Genomic DNA, 21,500 nt, shown 5'->3' with positions numbered 1-21,500 from the left:
CAACTAGGGTGAAAGGATAACTTAATTTCTATGTCCCTCAGAATGGTCTAATACATTCCAACCACTAATCTCTGTTTAAACTTAGAAACTTCTGACCTTGTAAGATTTTGTAGGCATCCCCTACCTCACGAGCTTCACTCAAATACCTGCCTCTTTTGCTGGCACTGACCATGCTGATATTGAGTCAAACCAGCGGCTGAAATAGGTCAATGCCTTTTGAATATGAACATTAGCATTCTCTTTTATTAATTTTCATTTAATAAATTTACTGAAGTTCCCTCAACACACTATATATAGGTTGAACACATTTTCTGTTTCAATTTCATTTCAGTAGAAATGAACTCCAGTACTTTGTTTGGCAAAAAGATCCTGGGTTCAATTATCAGACTTCACTCAATTAGCCAGGGCATTAGCTGGAGTGCTGCTTAAAAAAAGCAAAATGGGATGACTTTGATACTTCTATTTTAGCAGTGAATGCTACACAAATGACCTACTATAAAAGATAAAATAAAAATATTGCTGAATAGCGAATATTTAGAGATATTAAACTATAGTTGGATGGTGGGGCAGAGATGCGTCACTCTCAAAGGAGGTTTAAGGTGCTCCTTCCCTCCACTCTCCTGCAGGTCATCCTTGGGCAAAGTGCAGCACCTGCTTAGCCCCCTGATCTGGGTCACTTGATGCCATGGGAGCAGCTGGTGAATATCACAAGACCCAGACACTCTGATGAGTATTGATTTTGGCAAGGGTCACCTGTCTTATAAAGACACTGCGCAGAAGAAGGCAATGGCAAACCACTTCTGCAGAGAAGTTTGCCAAGAACAATCATGGTTGTGGAAAGCCCATGATTGCCCATGTCACACGACATGGCACATAATGAATGAATGAACACTGTAGTGTCATTTATTGCAATGTGAGAAAGGAAAAATAATTTACACAAGATATCTTCCTTTAACTTCAACCACAAAGGAAAATATTCCCAAATGCTGTGTAATGTAATTTAAACCCAGAAATATATTCAGCATAAGAAAACGTTTTCCAACCTGTGAGTGTGAATTGGAGTGAGAAATGTGGCAGAGCAATTGCAGAGTTTTGTACCTTTTGGGTAGTTGGGTTGGAAACGTACATATTTCCTGCAGCCTTTCAACAGGCTTTCTCTCATTTGCACCTTAATTTTACTCAGCAGTCCTACAGTGCCAAGGGAAAACAGTGCATCTGTTTTCTGGCCAAAGAATAAAGGAAATTCACATTTTTCCATTATCCACTATTTAAAATGAGTATTTGAATTAAAGTGTGGAAATAGACTGAGTCTATGCTCTCCAATGTTTCCCTGATGGAAGAGGGCATATCTGGATGTTAAATAATACCTTGCCCCCAGGAAAGTATGTTGGCTCCCACTGTTGCGCATTGAACATTAACAATAGGCATTTCAATAAGCTATGTAGGGTTACCAGTCTCCATGAAAAATAATGCAAAGAAAAAGAACAGCAGGGCAAAAAGTTAATGTTCCTTACCTACTAGCAGAAAATGAGAAGATTTATTTCTTAGATGTATTAGATTCTGAAAAGAAGAACATCAGGAAGGGAGGAAGCCTGTCTAATTTGCTTTTGATTAATTAATAGGATGAAAAATTGGCAGTTCTTTCCTATGGCTGTTTAATTTGCCTCAAGGTCCATACCACCCAAATGTTGGATCCAGATTTCAGCTTAGTCAGAAAAAAAAGTGTTTTCACTTTTAAGAGAATATTTTCACTTCTAACTGAACTAAAAATCTTCTGTACATCCAAACTACAGATTTGCTGAGGCATTTTTCTCCTCCTCCAAGGAAGTCACCTCCAATTCCCAGCTCACAACCAGAATGGTTCACACATGTACCACCATCCCCTACCAAGACCAAGGGGTAAGTATACATGTGTTTCTATTTGCAATCCATTGAATTTGAATTGTGCATATTGTGTTCAGCATATCTCAGATAAGTAGAGGTTAAAGTCTAACATTAAGACAGGTACTTTTTTCAGACAGTTATACAAAGATGTGCAATATTTAATGCCTGCACTATTGGATGTGAAAAGCATAAATGGGTGTTCTCACACATTGCATCTTCAGTAGTCAAGCGGTTATCCAGCTGTCTTTTCTGTTGATGAGTAAACAAGTTACCAGGTTATATTCGTTTCTAATCTGAGTTCTGGAGGAAGCAGATGAGAACAATGCAGATCCCCTTATATAATATGCTGAAATATATTTGATTCTCGAGCCATTCCTTTACATTAGTAGGCAGATATCACTACTTAAGAAAGATTGGGAATCGAAGCCAAAGGGATAAAACAAGTTAGCATAACATCTGTTAGCTTAGCCTTCCCCATAATTTTGTAAGGTTTCCGAGGGTGGTTAATGGCAGATGCTGAAATTCCAAATCAAAAACAGAAGTTCAGAAATACTGAGCACCTGAGTGTGCAGGACCTCACTGGGAGTATTATGTGCAATTCTGGTTGCCCATCGATAGTAAGGATGACATTAAGCTGCAAAGGGTAGAGAGAAGATTAACAAGGATGACAGCGAGGCTGGGGGTATAGGAGTGCTTTTATAATAGGGATAGGCTGGGACGTTTTCCAGAGTGTATGAGGCTAATGGGTGACATTATAGAGAATCATGGCAGACATAGATAAGGTGGATAGTCACAGTCCACTTCCCAGAATAGGGGGTCCAAAACTAGAGGGCACTAGAATCAAAATCAGCTTTATTATCAGTCTTATGTATGTGAAATTTGTGGTATTGCGGCAGCAGGTCAGTGCAAAGACATACAATTACGATAAATTACAAAATAAATGAACAGGGCAAAATAAAGAAATAATGAGGCCCTGTTCATGGACCATTCAGAAATCTGATGACCGATGGGAAGATGCTGCTGCTGAGTCATTAAGCATGGGTTTTCAGGCTGCTCTATCTCCTCCCTGATGTGGTAATGAGAAGAGGGCACGTCCCAGATGGTGAAGGTCATTAGTGAGGGATGCTGCCTTTTTGAGGAATTGCCTTTTGTAGATGCCCTTGATGGCGGAGAGGGTTGTACCCATGATGGAGCTGGCTGGGTCTACAACCCTTCATAATGCCCCAGACCCCTTCTATTACCTGAAGGGTCCATGGAGCCCAGGTTGGGAGCCCCTGCTCGAGAGCCTCTTCTGATCCTAGCATTAGAGGAGCTATACCAATTGGAATGTTCTTTATTGTACATCTGTAGAAATTTGTAATAGTCTTTGGTTACGTACTAAATCTCTTCAAACTCCCAATGAAGTAGATAGCTGGTGTGTCTTCTTTGTGATTAGATCAATGTGTTTGTGCAGAGGACATATCATTGGAGATGTTGACACCCAGGAACTTGAGGCTGCTCACCCTTTCAACTAGTGAGCCCTCAATGAGGACTGGTGTGTGTTCCCTCGACTTGCCCTTCCTGACGTTCACAATCACTTCCTTGGTCTTACTGCTGTTGAGTGTGAGGTAGTTGTTGCATCACTACTCAACATGAAACAAACTGCCAGAGATGGGTATAATTTGTGTTTAAAAGATATTTGGACAATTACAGTACATGGAAAGAAAAATTTGGGGATATGGGCCAAAGCTGGCCAAATGCAGCAAGCTTGGATAGACATCTTGGTTGGCATGGACAAGTTTGGCTGAAGGCTTTTTTTTAATGTGTTGTATGACCCTGATTCTAGGTCAGGCAACTTCTATGGAGAGAGTTGATGTTTTAATTGTGTATTGTCATGTAACAGAACTACATATTCAAATTTCCAGCTATGCATATCTTGCAATGCCAACATTGGGCTTTAATCAACAGTTCCAGAAGGGGCAATGTGACACCCAGCTTAATCCAGGCCATAACCACAGCAACATGTAGACCATAGTGCAAGCTGTCAATGACACCAGTAGAGGGAATGAATCTTTCCAATTCTTTTGTCCTTTATACAAGTTCAACTTGCAATTTACAAGATGTATGACTTGGGTTCCCTAACCAGATAGCTTTATTGAGTTTGTGTGTTACACTGTCAATACAATAGTATCTGTACAAATACTATTAATAGTCTTACCACTTAGGTACTGCATTCACAAATTGCAAATTAGCTGATACTTTCTATGTATGAACACTTTTCAGATAATTAGTCTGGGCTGGATGTACTTTCCTGAATTGACATTTTTACATTACAGGTTTCCCCTGCTATCTGAAGGTAGAGTGTTCCTATGAAACCTTTTGTAAGCTGAAATGGCGTAAAGCGAAAAAGCAATTACCATTAATTTATATGAGAAAAATTTTTGAGCGTTCCCAGACCCAAAAAATAACCTACCAGATCATACCAAATAGCACACAAAACCTAAAATCACATTAACATATAGTAAAAGCAGGAATGACATGATAAATACACAGCCTATATATAGCAGAAATAATGTATTCACTGTGTAGTTTCACTTAGCAGAATCAGGAAGATTTAGCCAAAACTGATTTGTAGAAAAAAATCGGCATGTACACGCACGTGCATACACCTGCCTGTGCAAGGCTTCACGGTCACGATAGTCTTTCTCGGGGTAAACACAAGTTTAAAGCAGGCGCCTTTTTTCGTAAAAGCGAAAATCCTCCGGATTTCTTTCGGTTAATGAAGACAGGTACTAATGTAGGTCTTTCGTAAAAGCCAAATGGCATAAAGCGAACTTTCGTAAAGAGGGGACTCCTGTATAGTACAATTCCTCCAGCTGCAATGCTGAAGTTAAGATCTCCCAGTCTTTATCTTCATCTTCCACCACTGTGGGTGCAAGGGCAGCTCTATGATCAGTTCCCAGCTGGGTACTGAGGCTGCACTCTTCTGGTACAGTCATTAACATGCACCACGTGCTGCTTTATTTGTTGCTCTCTTATCACATTGATGGAGATTTCGTATGAAAGTATAGAAGTTGATGGGTCCAGTTTTATCCGTCTAAATTGTCCTTCTCAATTGAAGAGGTAGATTTAGTAGAAAACAGAACAATCCATTTTCCTGCTTATTAAATTTCCACAGCTATACATTTCTGCTAACAGTTTTCTTTCACTTCTACATTTAACAGTTTAAATCTATGAGAGTAATTATACACAGCTAACTAAATTTAGCTTTGGACTGTAAAAATATAGCCAATGACAGTGCATTACTCAGTAATTATATATGCACTGACTCATGGTCCAATTCACTAAATGTAAGAAATGGATTTCTCCTTATACTGTAGAATTCCATTAACGACATACTCAGAACTCTGCTAGTGCCCAAATAGCAGATTTTATGGACGATTAATTCACATTTTTAAGCTGTTGCACAGTATAGTAATACATTCCCAGGGCAGCAGCTTCCATTTCCACGTACTAGAGCCTTGGTTTGCTAATGGGAATGAGATTCCCAGTGCATTACAGAGTGGGTGTGAACTGAGATCATGGTTTGTTGATGGGGGCTACATCAATCAGAACACCTGTGTTAGGGAAGCAATGAAAGGAAAATGGAATGCAGGAATTGAGGCTCCAAACAATACCTGGTGAGCTAGATGCCAAACCTATCAGTTTTCTGAGTAGTCAAGTAATAGATTCTCAAGAGTTTTACCTCTGCATCCTTAACCTCCTATTTTTGACATCATGTTTATGAATTAGTCTATAACATCCTCTTTACAACCCTAATATCTTCCTGAGACTTGGGCTGTAGGTTATTCATAGGTTCAGCAATACCCTTTTGCTTTTAATTTATACACCATTTACAAAGACTAGATCACCAGGTGCTTTAATTGACTTTTAAATGATTTTTTCTCTTATTTTAAGGATAACATTTAAATGCTGTCCAATTATTATTCACTTAATATAGAAATGGTTTTAGTTTTCAAGCATAGTGCAGATTTAAGGCTAAAAAAGCAGATGCCTGTCCAGTTTTTATAAGACTGGATATTTAAATGTTACAGTGTTATAATGTTAAAGTTGAATATCACTTTACTTACAGGGTTCCTAAATGGTATTTGCCTGAGTACATGGTTCATGAGGAGTTTATTCCAAGCCGTTCTGACAAGAAGTCGAAATGTAGACCTCATGACTCTGATAAGACAACATTGGAAAAGGACAATGAAAAAGAAAACGAAGCAAAAGTAAAGGTGCCTGGCATTTAGTAGACTCCATGATCATTTCAACCATATACTTATGCTCAAATTGTAAATATTTGGGAAAGTCATATTTATCTGAATAACTCCAAGTTAAAATAAATTAGGAACATAGTTATGGCTGTTTTGGTCATTTCCATTATTGATCAGCTGAGATCTGAACACGCTAATCTGATCTGATATCTAAAAACTGTTCTACACTGAAAAGGATGATGATGTACCTCGCTTAAAAGATGTCTTCTTTGCACGTTATTCTTTTTTTTTCTCAAATTTAGAAATTAAGTAAGGATGTATGTTTAATTCTCCTCAATCCAGAGAGGAACGTGCACAAAATGCTGGAAGTTCTCAGCAAGTCAAGCAGCATCCAAGGAAATGAATAAATAGTCATTGTTTCAGGCCAAGACCCTTCTTCAGGAACTTCTGAGTTCCTCCAGCATCTTCAGAATGTTGCTTTGGGTTTCCAGCATCTGCAGAATTTCTTGTGTTCGATCTAGAAAGGATTTGATAGCCTATCTGTTTAATAATCTGCCTCATTTTACTTTTCATTGAAGTGAATCAGATGGAAGTACAAAGAGATTTGTTCAGAAGTTAAGTGCTGTTATCACACATGATTTCTTTTTATGTGCTACTTTCCATTCAGCTAGTCACTGGATCTGCGCTTCCAGCATTTTAATTATTAGCATGTAGAAATGTCAACATACTTTGTACTTGTGTATTCTTTAGGTAAGTCACTTTCATGAGTAACTTTATTCAGTATAAAGCTGTCATCACAATGCATTCCTATTTCTCAAATCTTACACGCAGACGTAAAGCTCTAGACAATTCTAATTACTACCTCAGTCTCAATCTAAATCAAGTAGCTCAAGCAATATCAACAAAGACACCACAATTTTGAAATGATGGTATTTCCACATAAGATTCAAATTAAGTAAAGTGAAAATAATGTTATTGATTATACTTAATTTCAAAATATACTTTGAAAACCATTAATCCTTATTACAAACATTCAAAATGCATGTGGAAATAGAGTGTATAGTCCTCCCTTTAAATGTTGGCCAATTATCGTCACTTAATATTGATAGAGAACTAATTAAGGCTTTAAAGTATAGTGCAAATTGAAACTTAAAGAAGCAGACACTTGTCAGTTTTTATAGAGCAGGATGCTTAAAAGTAAATTGGTAAATTAAATTTATTTACTATTGTCACATGTGCTGAGGTACAGTGAAAATCTTGTCTTGCATTACTTATAATTCAGATCATTACGACGGTGCTTTGTGGTGGCACTGATAAAACAATAACAGATGAAAAAGGTTCTGGTGCTTTCCCAGCAAATATGACGGATAAACTCTTCTCAGGCTTCCAGCTGGGTACAGGTATTGACTCTGCCATCTTCATCAGGGATGAAGCCTGGGCATGTCTAGTCCATGGTATTTTTACCCCCATCGTCTGTCCCTCCTGATTGGTTAGTCGTCATCCAATCAAGTTTCCGACAACGCAATAGAAAGGAAGGACATAAGCCGGGAAGATGTGGAATCGATATGGGTAGAGCTGCGTAACACTAAGGGGCAGAAGACGCTGGTGGGAGTTGTGTACAGGCCACCTAACAGTAGTAGTGAGGTCGGAGATGGTATTAAACAGGAAATTAGAAATGTGTGCAATAAAGGAACAGCAGTTATAATGGGTGACTTCAATCTACATGTAGATTGGGTGAACCAAATTGGTAAAGGTGCTGAGGAAGAGGATTTCTTGGAATGTATGCGGGATGGTTTTTTGAACCAACATGTCGAGGAACCAACTAGAGAGCAGGCTATTCTGGACTGGGTTTTGAGTAATGAGGAAGGGTTAATTAGCAATCTTGTCATGAGAGGCCCCTTGGGTAAGAGTGACCATAATATGGTGGAATTCTTCATTAAGATGGAGAGTGACATAGTTAATTCAGAAACAAAGGTTCTGAACTTAAAGAGGGGTAACTTTGAAGGTATGAGACGTGAATTAGCTAAGATAGACTGGCAAATGACACTTAAAGGATTGACGGTGGATATGCAATGGCAAGCATTTAAAGGTTGCATGGATGAACTACAACAATTGTTCATCCCAGTTTGGCAAAAGAATAAATCAAGGAAGGTAGTGCACCCGTGGCTGACAAAAGAAATTAGGGATAGTATCAATTCCAAAGAAGAAGCATACAAATTAGCCAGAGAAAGTGGCTCACCTGAGGACTGGGAGAAATTCAGAGTTCAGCAGAGGAGGACAAAGGGCTTAATTAGGAAGGGGGAAAAAGATTATGAGAGAAAACTGGCAGGGAACATAAAAACGGACTGTAAAAGCTTTTATAGATATGTAAAAAGGAAAAGACTGGTAAAGACAAATGTAGGTCCCCTGCAGACAGAAACAGGTGAATTGATTATGGGGAGCAAGGACATGGCAGACCAATTGAATAATTACTTTGGTTCTGTCTTCACTAAGGAGGACATAAATAATCTTCCAGAAATAGTAGGGGACAGAGGGTCCAGTGAGATGGAGGAACTGAGGGAAATACATGTTAGTAGGGAAGTGGTGTTAGGTAAATTGAAGGGATTGAAGGCAGATAAATCCCCAGGGCCAGATGGTCTGCATCCCAGAGTGCTTAAGGAAGTAGCCCAAGAAATAGTGGATGCATTAGTGATAATTTTTCAAAACTCGTTAGATTCTGGACTAGTTCCTGAGGATTGGAGGGTGGCTAATGTAACTCCACTTTTTAAAAAAAGGAGGGAGAGAGAAACCGGGGAATTATAGACCGGTTAGCCTAACGTCGGTGGTGGGGAAACTGCTGGAGTTAGTTATCAAGGATGTGATAACAGCACATTTGGAAAGCGGTGAAATGATCGGACAAAGTCAGCATGGATTTGTGAAAGGAAAATCATGTCTGACGAATCTCATAGAATTTTTTGAGGATGTAACTAGTAGAGTGGATAGGGGAGAACCAGTGGATGTGGTATATTTGGATTTTCAGAAGGCTTTTGACAAGGTCCCACACAGGAGATTAGTGTGCAAACTTAAAGCACACGGTATTGGGGGTAAGGTATTGGTGTGGGTGGAGAGTTGGTTAGCAGACAGGAAGCAAAGAGTGGGAATAAACGGGACCTTTTCAGAATGGCAGGCGGTGACTAGTGGGGTACTGCAAGGCTCAGTGCTGGGACCCCAGTTGTTTACAATATATATTAATGACTTGGATGAGGGAATTAAATGCAGCATCTCCAAGTTTGCGGATGACACGAAGCTGGGTGGCAGTGTTAGCTGTGAGGAGGATGCTAAGGGGATGCAGGGTGACTTGGATAGGTTGGGTGAGTGGGCAAATTCATGGCAGGTGCAATTTAATGTGGATAAATGTGAAGTTATCCACTTTGGTGGCAAAAATAGGAAAACAGATTATTATCTGAATGGTGGCCGATTAGGAAAAGGGGAGGTGCAACGAGACCTGGGTGTCATTATACACCGGTCATTGAAAGTGGGCATGCAGGTACAGCAGGCGGTGAAAAAGGCGAATGGTATGCTGGCATTTATAGCGAGAGGATTCGAGTACAGGAGCAGGGAGGTACTACTGCAGTTGTACAAGGCCTTGGTGAGACCACACCTGGAGTATTGTGTGCAGTTTTGGTCCCCTAATCTGAGGAAAGACATCCTTGCCATAGAGGGAGTACAAAGAAGGTTCACCAGATTGATTCCTGGGATGGCAGGACTTTCATATGAAGAAAGACTGGATGAACTGGGCTTGTACTTGTTGGAATTTAGAAGATTGAGGGGGGATCTGATTGAAACGTATAAGATCCTAAAGGGATTGGACAGGCTAGATGCAGGAAGATTGTTCCCGATGTTGGGGAAGTCCAGAACGAGGGGCCACAGTTTGAGGATAGAGGGGAAGCCTTTTAGGACCGAGATTAGGAAAAACTTCTTCACACAGAGAGTGGTGAATCTGTGGAATTCTCTGCCACAGGAAACAGTTGAGGCCAGTTCATTGGCTATATTTAAGAGGGAGTTAGATATGGCCCTTGTGGCTACGGGGGTCAGGGGGTATGGAGGGAAGGCTGGGGCGGGGTTCTGAGTTGGATGATCAGCCATGATCATAATAAATGGCGGTGCAGGCTCGAAGGGCCGAATGGCCTACTCCTGCACCTATTTTCTATGTTTCTATGTTTCTATGTTTACAATTGAATTCCAGTTCCTACTTAGACGGAGACCTTTGTCTTTGTTAAAATTCTTTTGCTCTAGTTTTGTTTCAATGGCTTCCTTCACCAGGCAGTCCCAAAAGCCATTTGCGTGGCACAGTATTTTTGTGCCGTCAAAATCAATCCTATGGCCATTGCAAATGCAAATGTTTGTACTAACAGAATGCTGAATAAATAACAGGGGAAGTGCAGTGCAGGTAGACAACATGGTGCAGGGCAATAAAGAGACATCTTACTGGACCATTTAACAGTCTCATAATAGTGGAATAGAAGCTGTCCTTTAGCCTGGTAGCATGTGTTTACAGGCTAAATGGGGGATTCTGCCAAATGGGGGATGGGGGAGAGGAGAAGACAGAATGTGTGGGGTAGACTGCTTTGTAAACTAAAGAGGACCTGTAAATCACTTTAAAATAAAAGTCTAGTTTTGGGAGCTAAGTCCAGCCATTGATGTAAGGAAGATATCTGGCCCATTGTGCCACTGCCCAAGGAGCTGGTGGTATCAGATAGGACTACTCTATATAAGAGACATTTAGACAATCATGTAATGGGGCAACATGTAGCCTAGTGGTTAGCACATTGCCTTATTGTGCCAGCGATCACTGATCAGGGTTTAATTCCCAGTCATGCATGTGACCACATGCCTTTCCTCCCATTTTCCAAAAACATAAGGTTAAGATTAGTAAATTGTGTGACTGCGATGTTGGTGCTGGAAGCATGGCAACACTCGCAGGCTGCCCTGCATAATCCTCGCTGATTTGATTTGATGGAAACGAGTCATTTCTCTTTATGTTTTGAATGTAAGTGTGGCAAATCAGGCTAATCTTTTTAAGTAAGTCTTAGAGAGATACAGATCTGTGGAGCAAATGGAATTAGAATGGTCAGACAAATAGATTGGCATGGACCTAGTGAGTTGAAGGGCCCATTTCTGTGCTATACAACTCTATCACTCTATTATGCTCAAAGTCAAAGTTGAGTTTCTTGTCATATGCACAGGTACAATGAAAAAATTGTTTGCAGCATCAGATGAGCAGCATTCACAAGCAAAAAAAAAAGAACATAAATTATACACAATTTTTACAAGAAAGAACACAATCAGAACAAAAAAAAACAAAGTTAATTCTAGAGCAAAGTGGCTCTAGTGTTGCAAAATGAGATAGTGATTAGGATTTTGCAAGTTTACTAACACCTTGTGCAGGTAGTGATCCAGAGATTCCCACTCTTGAGGTCCTGCTTTTCACCTTGAGATGCATCTGTGTTGATGGTCAGTGCGGAGAAGTTGTTACCAGTCTTTACTGACTGAGGTCTGCTGATGAGCAAGTTGAAAATCCAGTTGCAGAGGGAGGCAATAGAGGTGTTTCTATAATAAATGAGGTACTGATTAAGTAGAATTTATACCTGCCTTTAAAAGAGAGTTGCACATAAGTTTAAGAATTATATGTTGATAGGGCAGGAGGATGAGTCAAACTGGTTGGTGCTTAATGTGCACTGACATAGTGGACCAAAGGATCTTATTCTGTGGAATGATTTTATGCCTTTTACTGGGTACTTGTTATATTTATGCCATGTTTGTCTATTTTAAACATTCTCCATCCTGCTTATGAATTCCCTTTCAAAATGTTACTTGAAATTTTTGATTTGGTAAATTTCATTTCAGCTCTGTCATTATCCGTTTCTTCGATCTGCTAATCTTCATGGTTTGAGTGTGTGTATCGGAATAAATCCTTTTTCACAGCCTGCATGATTTCCTGTGAATAAAACTTCATCAGTAATTTACCCATTCCTGACTTGCAAAGTTCTGCATCAAGAGTGTTAGCGATATCAGTGCAATGTTAGGCTCATTTGTTGCAACTTTAAATGTCTTTAGTAGTAGTGTTTGTAATGATTTTTTTTCATTAAAATACCAGATAGTTTTTTTGTCCTTTTCATCATTGCTAGTAAATGTACTGTATACTTTATTTCAATAACAGAAGTATTTATACACTATAGCTGAAGTTGCCAAAGATAACAGACAAGAAGCAAAGAAACAAATGGTTCACTAAGAAAACTGTGGAAGGTGAAAATAAATTTCCAGCTATGTAAGTTCCAATATCCAAAGTGATATATTTTCATACAGGTCTAAATATTTTGCTATTTTTAATTAATGCCAATGTTTGAATAGAAACTGTCTTAAGTAATTTATTTTGCAATTTATTAGCTGCTAATGAGCACGGTCAGAGAAGTAGCAACATGCAGTTAATATTTATTCGTTATTTAGGAGCCACTGACTGGGGCCATCCCCAACTAGCCTTCGTACTCATGAATGAAGCACAATAAGTTAGCAAGCAAGCCCCACATGTGTAGTTAAGAAGGCAAATAACACATGGGCCTTTATTGTGAAGGGGTTGTAGTTTAACATTAGGGAGGTTTTGTTTCAGGTATACTAGGAATTGTTGTGACCATAGCTGGAATGCTGAAATACTGTAGACTACTTTGGCCTGCTTACCTAAAAAAAGGATGTAATAGCATTGGACGTAGTCCAAAACTGATTCACCTGGCTAATTCATAGGATGAGAAGGTTGTTCTATCAAGAGAGGTCAGACAGTTTTAGTCTGTATTCCTTGGAGTTTTGAAGAAAGAAGGATAATCTTATTCAACCATATAAGATTCTAAGTGAGCTTGACAAGGTAGATGTGAAGATGTTTTCACAAGTGAGAGGGTAACAAACAGGAGGGCATAACCACAAAATATGAAGCCAGGCACTTAAAGGTGTGGTGAAAACAAATTTCTTCTCCCAAAGGGTAGTGAATCACTGCAATTCTGTGTCTTGGGGACTGGTGGAGGCCAGACCATTGGATATATTTAACATGAAGGTGGATACTGTTTGAAAGATTGAGAGTCTGAGCGTTATGGAGAAATTACACAGAAGAGTAGTGGAGACAATCGTAAATCAGATATAATCATATTAAATAGCAGAGCAGGCTTGAGGGGCCTGGGGATGTTTGTGAGGGGATGGTAGTAAGTCACCTTCAAATTTGGTAACTTGCTAGGCCATTCAAGAGCATTTTTAAGAATGAAGCCACCACCATACCCCATGGTGTTGAAAGCTTTTATAATTAAAGTGATGAGAATCTTCTTTCTAGCTTGGATGGGCCTGTATTTTTATCACCATTTAGCCATCAGCCACAATATGGCTTACCTGTGACCAGCTTTGAACTGCAGGTGTTTCAAATAACTGTCAGCTTTTGAAAAGAGTCCCTGAAAAGATCCTACTGTTGATCCTGTGTTTCCCTGCAAGAAGAAATAATTTATCTGTCTATGTAAATAATATCCTCCAACGTTTTCAAATATTTGAACTCCTTGCCATTCTAATAATCCAGACTGTGCGCCTTGCAAGCTTAACTGTGGTGACAAGAAATGCTCACAACATGTTAGATTTGGTTTAACCAAGGCTTTGCATGGCTATATCACAACAAAATATATCACTGATAACAATGTTTCCCTGTGGTAAACAGAAAAAAGGGGCTGATCATTTCTGACTTCTTAAACTTGGCCACACATAACGAAATGACGCTGTTTCTTCCCCTGAAATTAAACAAAGTAACTTGACTAAAGTCCCTTGCTTGAGTTTCCTTCAAAATTTATAATGCAATTTTAAGATATAATCAAATCTATACTCAAGGGAGTCTTAAAACTTAAATTGTATGATGGGGGATTGTGTGTGTGTGTTTGTGTGTGTGTGTGTGTGTGTGTGTGTGTGTGTGTGTGTGTGTGTGTGAGAGAGAGAGAGAGAGAGAGAGAGAGAATGAATTGTGCAGGTCAGCCACAAATCTAGAAAAGGAAAATGAATGCCTGGATATATTAACATTATCTTTTCAGTTTGAAGCAGCCTCTAACCAAGATACGTTCACACCATCCCTGCTCACACCCTCATCAATCTGCTTCCCTACACATATGTTCAAGTTACCTTCTGTGACTGGCAAAGCAGTAACTAACAGAACTTTGAGGAGTCCCATGTTTAAATTCTCATTGCATATGAAAAGAGATAAGAATTTCATTGAAATGCTTAATAAATAAATGCAACAATTACAAAATAACTTTAAATTATCTGAAAGCACAATAACAAACTTTTCATTTAGGCCTTTACCAAAGAAAAATGAACCTGTAAATTTCACCAAATTAATAGCAAATGGGTATGCTGAAGAGTTGATCCAGCAGCAAGATGAGTGGAAGGAGTTACCACCAAAGATTAAAGAACCTAGAGGTACTGATTTTCAGGAACTTCTGTAATTTGTGATATGAATTTATACTCAGTTTTCATTCAGAGGAGATAGTAAAACAGTGAATGAAGGCCATGGACGTTCCTATTCTAGATTCCTTGAAAATTTCTTGCAGAGGGGATGATGATGTTGAAAGCCGAACTGTAATCAATAAACAACAACCTGACATAGGTATTGCTGTTGTCCAGGTGGCCCAAGCCCAGTGGAAAACCGGTGAGATTGTGTCCGCTACAGACATGTTGTCGTAGTAGGCAAATTGCAATGGTTCCAGGTCCTTGCTCAGGCTAGAATTAATACTAGCCATGAATAACCTGACAAAATACTTCATCACAGTGGATCTGAGTGCTACTAGGTGATGGTCATTGAGACAGCTCAGCCTGCTCTTCTTGGGCAACTTTTGACTACAGCAGTGAGACATTGAAGATGTCCTTGAGTGTTCCCATCAGTTAGTTGATGCAGATTTTCAGTACCCTGTCTGGTACACTTTACCTTGAGAAATTGTAAATAGCATTTAATCCAAACAACTGTGAGCTGTTGCACTTTGGGAAGTCAAATGTAAGGGGAAAGTATACAGTAAATGGTAGGATCCTTAGTAGCACTGATCTTTGAGTGCAAGTCCATAGCTCCCTAAAGTGGAAGCACAAGTAGACAGGGTGGTAAAGAAGGCATGCAACATGTTTTCCTTATAGGTTGAGGTGCTGAGTATAAAAGTCAGGAAATCACACTGCAGCTATAAAACTTTGGTTAAGCCACATAAGATATAGGAGCTGAAGTAGCCTATTCAGCTCAGCATTTCCTCTGCCATTATCCTTCACAACATCGTCCTCCTGACTTCTCACCATAACCTTTGACACCTTTACTAATCAAGAACCTATTAACCTCCACTTTAAATATACACAATAAATTGACCTCCACAGCCTATGTAGTATGTGGCAATGAATTCCGCAGATTCACCACCCTCTGGCTAAATAAATTCCTTCTCATCTCTTCAAACATCCTCTCAAGTCCACTCTATCTGGACCTTTCAATATTTGATTGAGCCATCAAACGCTCTACATACATTAACCTTTTTGTTCCTGGGATCATTTTCATGAACCTCTTTTGAACTCTCTCCAATGCCAGCACATCCCTTTCTAGATAAGGGCCAAAATTGCTCACAGTACTCCAAGTGCAGTCTGACCAATGCCTTATAATGGCTCAGCATTACATCCTTGCTTTTAAATTCTATTCTTCTTCAAGTAAATGCTAACATTGCATTTGGCTTCCATACTACCATCACAACCTGCAAGTTAACCTTTAGGAAATCCTGCATGAGGACTCCCAAGTCCTTTTGCAGCGCTGATTTCTGAATTAGCTTGACAAATAGAAAATAGTCCTTCTACCAAGTGCACACTCCTACAATGTATTATATCTGCCACCTCTTTGCCATTCTCCAAATCTGTCTGCAGACTCGGCGCTTCCTCAAGACTACCTGTTCCTCCAGCTATTTTTATTTTGTCCACAAACTTGGCCACAAAACATCAATTCCATCATCCAAATTCTTGACATATAACGTGGAAAAAAGTGATCCTGACACAGACCCCTGCAGAACACTACTAGTCAGAAAAGGCATTTGTTATTGACACTTTTTGCTTTCTGCCAGTCAGCCAATCTTCTGTCCATGGCTAGTATCTTTCCTGTGGTACCATGGGCTCTTATCCTGCCTCATGTGCAGCTCCTTGTCAAAGGCCCTCTGAAATTCCAAGTAAACAACAACCACTGACTCTTCTTTGTCTATTCTGTCAGTTATTTCCTCAAAGAATTCCAACAGATTTGTCAGGCAATATTTCCGCTAAAGAAAACTATGCTGACTTTGGCTATTTTACCATGTGTCTCCAAGTACACTGAAAGCTTTTCCTTAGTAATGGACTCCAATACCTTACCAATCACTGAGTTCAGGCTAACTGACCTATAAATTCCTGTCTTTAGGGGTGACATTTGAACTTTACAGTCCTCCGGAACCATTCCAGAATCTAGTGATTCTTGAAAGATCATTACTAATGCCTCCACAATCTCTTTGGCTTCCTCTTTCAAACTCTGAGGTGTAGTGCATCCAGTCCAAGTGATTTATCATCTGTAGACCAATTCAGGTTTCCAGGCATCTTCTTCTTAGTAATAGCAACTACACTCGGATTTCTGGCATACTGCTGATATCTTCCACAGTGAAGACTGATGCAAAATATTGATTCAGTTCATTTGCCATTTCTTTGTTCCGCATTACTACCACCCCAGCATCATTTTCCAGTGGTCCAATATCCACTCTCACCTCCTTAGGTATATGAAAAAACTTCTGGTCTCATCTTTTATGTTACTGGTTAGCTTAGTGTCATGTGTTTTCGTGATATCATTCTGGAAAAACATTTTTATCATTTCTTAATGTAATGACTAAATGACAATAAAAGGGGACTGCATGTCCTCATAGTCATAATCATAACTTCATATTTCATCTTTTCTTTCCTTATGGACTTCTTAGTTGCTCCTTATTGCCTTCTGTCGCTTTTTAAAAGTCTCCTAATCCTCTAGCTTCCCACTAATTCTTGTTATATTTCATGTCCTCTCATTCGATTTTATGTCGTTAAGCTGCGTCTGACGTTGTTGTCTGCCATGGTTGCCTCATCCTCCCTTTAGAATACTTGTGCTTTTTTCAGATGCCAAGTAAATCTAATGGTCTGAATGCCCTCCTACTAGTATCTATGTCTGCATCAGCATGGAAATTATTTACTGTGTCTCAATTTGGTGGATATGATGCTGGACATTTCTTTTCCAAAAGACAACTGTACCAGAAAATTTGAAAAGCACTGCACAAAACTCCATTCACTTTGTATCATGATTTACACGGAGAAAGGGGAGAGCGGGTGTTTTAGTGACCGCTGTGTCAGTTGTCTACAGTATCACAAATGTATCTATCAGCTTAGAATAAAAAGCAAGAGTACTAGTTCAAGCAGTAGGCTGGAACTTTTACCTGACATAAAAGTACAACCCGGAAGAAGATATTAAACAAGATCTTTTCTATCTATCTCCTGCGTGTTAATAATTCCACAGCAACATTCAAGTAAAGTTAGGATGATTCCCTGGTCTCCTTGGTGGACATTTCACATAAAAAACTGCTTTTGCACCAATTAATGTGACTTTGAAAGGCATCACAGTTGCAAACTTCATTACATACGGTACATGGAATGCAGATGTATCTTGGTGGTGGTGATGGGGGGTGGAGGTGGAGGGAGTGTTAACCGTACACAGCTTCAGGATTCAAGATTTAAGATTGTTTGATGTCATTTCTGGTATACAAGTCTAAAGAAGATTGAAATCATTGTTGTTCTGGATCTGATGCAGTATAACAAAAACCACATTAAGATAAAGAACACAATAATAAAAAGAAACACAATAAATGTAAATACATAAGATCGTTTATGTATACAGATTGAATCTATGTCCATAAAGTGATGCTAGGCACAGGAGTGTCTACATAAAGTGGCCGTGACAGGAAATGAAAAAGTAGTGGTAGTGTGGGGTGTGGAGGGGTGAGTTAATGAGTGGAGTTGTTGATCAGCCTTATTGCTTGGGGAAGGTTACTGATTTTGAGTCTGGTGCTCCTGGTGTTGGATGCTGTGTAGCCTCCCGCCAGATGGAAGTGGGATAAGCAGTCCTTGAGCAGAGTGGGTGGAAACCTTAATGATGTTCCAGGCTCTTTTGCGGCACCATTCTGTATATATGTCCTGCATATGTAACTTGAAATGTTATAAACATATTAAATTTTATCTACAGACTTGGTTCCTTTAAATGAGTTCCAAGAGGAGTTTAGAAAGAAAGAACCTCTTAGAAATGCAAAACCAAAGGGAAGAAAAGCTATTTCAACTAAATATCCATCCAAGACTCTGCAAGTGATCCCATAGATAAAACATCACTTACTCTAAACAAGTAAGTCAGCCTCGCACCACCTAAACATCTTTCATTGATTTTTTACAACAGCAGCTCTTAATATTCAGCGATGTTGAACAACATTTTAAAACACCATTTTTGGCAGTTAGCATATTAATAACAAAGTTTATGGACAAATTTTTGTTAAGTTTCTGTTAGTGGAACATACAATAAATGTTTTCAGCGTGGATGTCAGAGGTGCCCTTTCCGTTCCAGGAGAATGGCATTCTGTGCTTGCCCTGATGGAATTAGTAATGCCAGAAACCATACTGTAGATGTCAAGGTGTTGGTGGTGCACAGCTGACACCTGCTGGAGCAGCACAATGGGAAGATTTAACTTCATCTCACTGCTGCCATTTTGGAGTTCAACGGGCCGGCCATTGCCCTCTTCAGGATGTTTCATATGACATCTCCTTAAAGGGATTGTCAGCTATGTTCAGACATATTGTGAATTGTTTCTACCAGTTAGTACTGCAATCTTAGACCTAATCATCCTATTTATTTAATATGTACAGAAAGTTCCATGGCAGATTGTGAAGTCTTTGTGCTGACTTAAGTGTCTCTGCAAAAACTAGTTGTTCTCAGACTTGGGAAGTGGAAGAATAAGCAGAGGTGATACATGAAAAGGAAGAGGATGAATTAGGAGAAGAGCTCAAAACAGAAAGTCATATTCACCCGAGGCTTCCCGTTCACTTACTGTAAGACATCCACACTGAAGCCTGCATCTCACACCCATCAGGTGCAATCTCTGAGCAGAGCTAGTGGCTGTAAAGTCAATGTGACCATGAAATACTCTTAGCCATGGCTGGAGCTATTTGTAATGTCTATAGTTTGTGGCCAACTGACATTTTCCATTTAAAAAGAACTGCCTACTTTTAATTCTGTCTTGTCAGATAATTGGCTGTTGGCTTTGGAAAGAATGCTGTGCTTGGCATGGTGTAGGATCATTGATTGCACAATACTTTGTGGGTACCCCACATAACATCTTCAAAATATGCTGCAACTGAAATCTCCATATCCAGTGACCACTTGTAGTAAATAAGGCAGGCAGTGCTTGAGAAGCCAGATACACTTAATAGCCACTTTATTAGGAACACCTGTACACCAGTTCATTAATGCAGATATCTAATCAGCCACTTAATGCATAAAAGCACTTAATGCGGCAGCAACTTAAAGCATAAAAGTATGCAGATATGGTCAAGAGGTTCTGTTGGTGCTCTGAAGAAACTCAATAGGGAAGATATGTGATCTAAGTGACATTGACTGTGGAATGATTGTTGGTGCCTGTCAGGGTGATTTGAGTAGCTCAGAAACTGCTAATCTCCTGGGATTTTCACACAAAACATCCTCTAGACTTTACAAAGAATAGTGCAAAAAACAACAAAAAAAATCCAGTGAGCAGAAGTTCAGTGGGAAAAAACACCTTGTAAACAAGAGAAGTCAGAGGAGAATGGCCAGAGTGGTTCAAGCCGACAGGAAGGTGACAGTAACTCAGATAACCACGTGTTACAATAGTGGTGTACAGAAGAGCATCTCTGTAGACACATCACGTTAAACCTTGAAGTGGATGGGTTACAGCATCAGAAGACCGCAAACATACACTCAGTGGCCACTTTATTAGGTACAGGAGGTACTAGATAAAGTAGGCTGTGAGTGTACATTGATGATGTTTTCATTCTACTCTGCCCACTCTGCCATTCTCATTTAAGCCCCCAACAAATGTGTCTAATGACAGATTGTTTCATGACCCAGTGCCCAACCTATTCAAACTTAGGCTGCAAGCACATAATGAAAGCTAACATGCTGCACACAATTTAATACAACCGATTGTTGGCATGTTAAAACAGTCCTTCTGCTACTGAGAACTTAACAGAACAGGAAACTAGATTCATAGCATACAATATTAATATGAGGGCACATCCCTTGTTTCATGTAGACGCTAAGCAGCTGAGGAACAGGGGAGGGAAAACAATAAAGGGAAAAAGCAACATAGAAAACTCCTTTCAGACTAGACTGTGAATAACATCTGAAAGACTCCTGATTAAGGGTCTCGGCCTGAAATGTTGACTGTTTACCTTTTTTCATTGATAATGTTGGCCCTGCGGACATTCTGCAGTGATCAATAAACCAATTGTTTGGAATCAAATGACCTTGCTTGGTGTCTTGGGGTGGGTGTGTGTGCACCCGCGCCAAGCTCGCCCCAGGCACTCCTTCTCTGCCACCTGTCCCACACCTCTCCCACATGTTCCATCTTCACCACTTCCAACATCCTTTCCTCCTGCCAGATTTACAACTCATTATCCACTCCTTGTTGACAAATACAGTACTGTACAGAAGTCTTAGTCACCCTAGCTATATATATATATATATATATATATATATATATATATGCGCCTAGGACTTTGCACAGTACTGTACTTTATTTGCTGGTTTCCCATATTAGATCCGACACATTTTCCCTTTATTAAACCATGCTTTATTTGTTTAATGACATTAAAATGTTTTATATGTCATTACCACCTCTTTATACCTTCCCATTACATCTTTACAGCTTACTGCCTCTCCAAAATTTGTGTAATTTGCAAAATGAATGTATACTTCAATACCTTTTCATCCAATGTTTGATTAGATGGTTGTCAAATGTTAATACCTTGAGGAACACTGGTCACAAAATAGCCAATCAGATATCATTCTCTTCATTTCTAACTCTGCAATCCTATCAGCCACCTAATTGCCAATAGTAATTATTTAATAAATACATCTTTTCATTCTTATCCATCATAGAGTTAGCTGTGCCAATTTTTAATAGATTCATATCCCTACAGCAATTCTTTTCTCCTAGTATCATGCAATCTATTTGGACATTGTTGCTGTTATAGCTGAAGTACGTTTGTAGTTGACAGTCTTCCCAGACCATGATTGGTCCCTAACAT

At 39.4% G+C, this 21,500-nt stretch overlaps 1 protein-coding gene across 3 annotated transcripts in view; it reads left to right on the top strand.

Moving 5' to 3' along the window:
• LOC140212350 (uncharacterized protein C7orf57 homolog) overlaps positions 1-21,500 on the top strand; it is a 97,427-nt gene that overhangs the window by 64,479 nt on the left and 11,448 nt on the right. For 2 of the 3 annotated variants that reach the window (XR_011889699.1, XM_072283058.1), the window contains exons 4-7: positions 1,794-1,899; positions 5,996-6,143; positions 12,341-12,429; positions 14,470-14,594. Coding sequence is in view for 2 of the 3 variants with exons in the window: in XM_072283058.1 (XP_072139159.1) it covers positions 1,794-1,899; positions 5,996-6,143; positions 12,341-12,429; positions 14,470-14,594 (468 nt within the window). In the remaining variant the exon portion in view is untranslated. Of the gene's footprint in view, positions 1-1,793; positions 1,900-5,995; positions 6,144-12,340; positions 12,430-14,469; positions 14,595-18,414; positions 18,568-21,500 lie in introns of all 3 variants that reach the window. The other variant, XM_072283057.1, reaches the window with a different exon arrangement.

The sequence above is a fragment of the Mobula birostris genome, chromosome 19 (assembly GCF_030028105.1).
Source record: "Mobula birostris isolate sMobBir1 chromosome 19, sMobBir1.hap1, whole genome shotgun sequence".
NCBI lineage: Eukaryota > Metazoa > Chordata > Chondrichthyes > Myliobatiformes > Myliobatidae > Mobula > Mobula birostris.
This window is presented reverse-complemented; position numbering and strand designations above follow the sequence as displayed.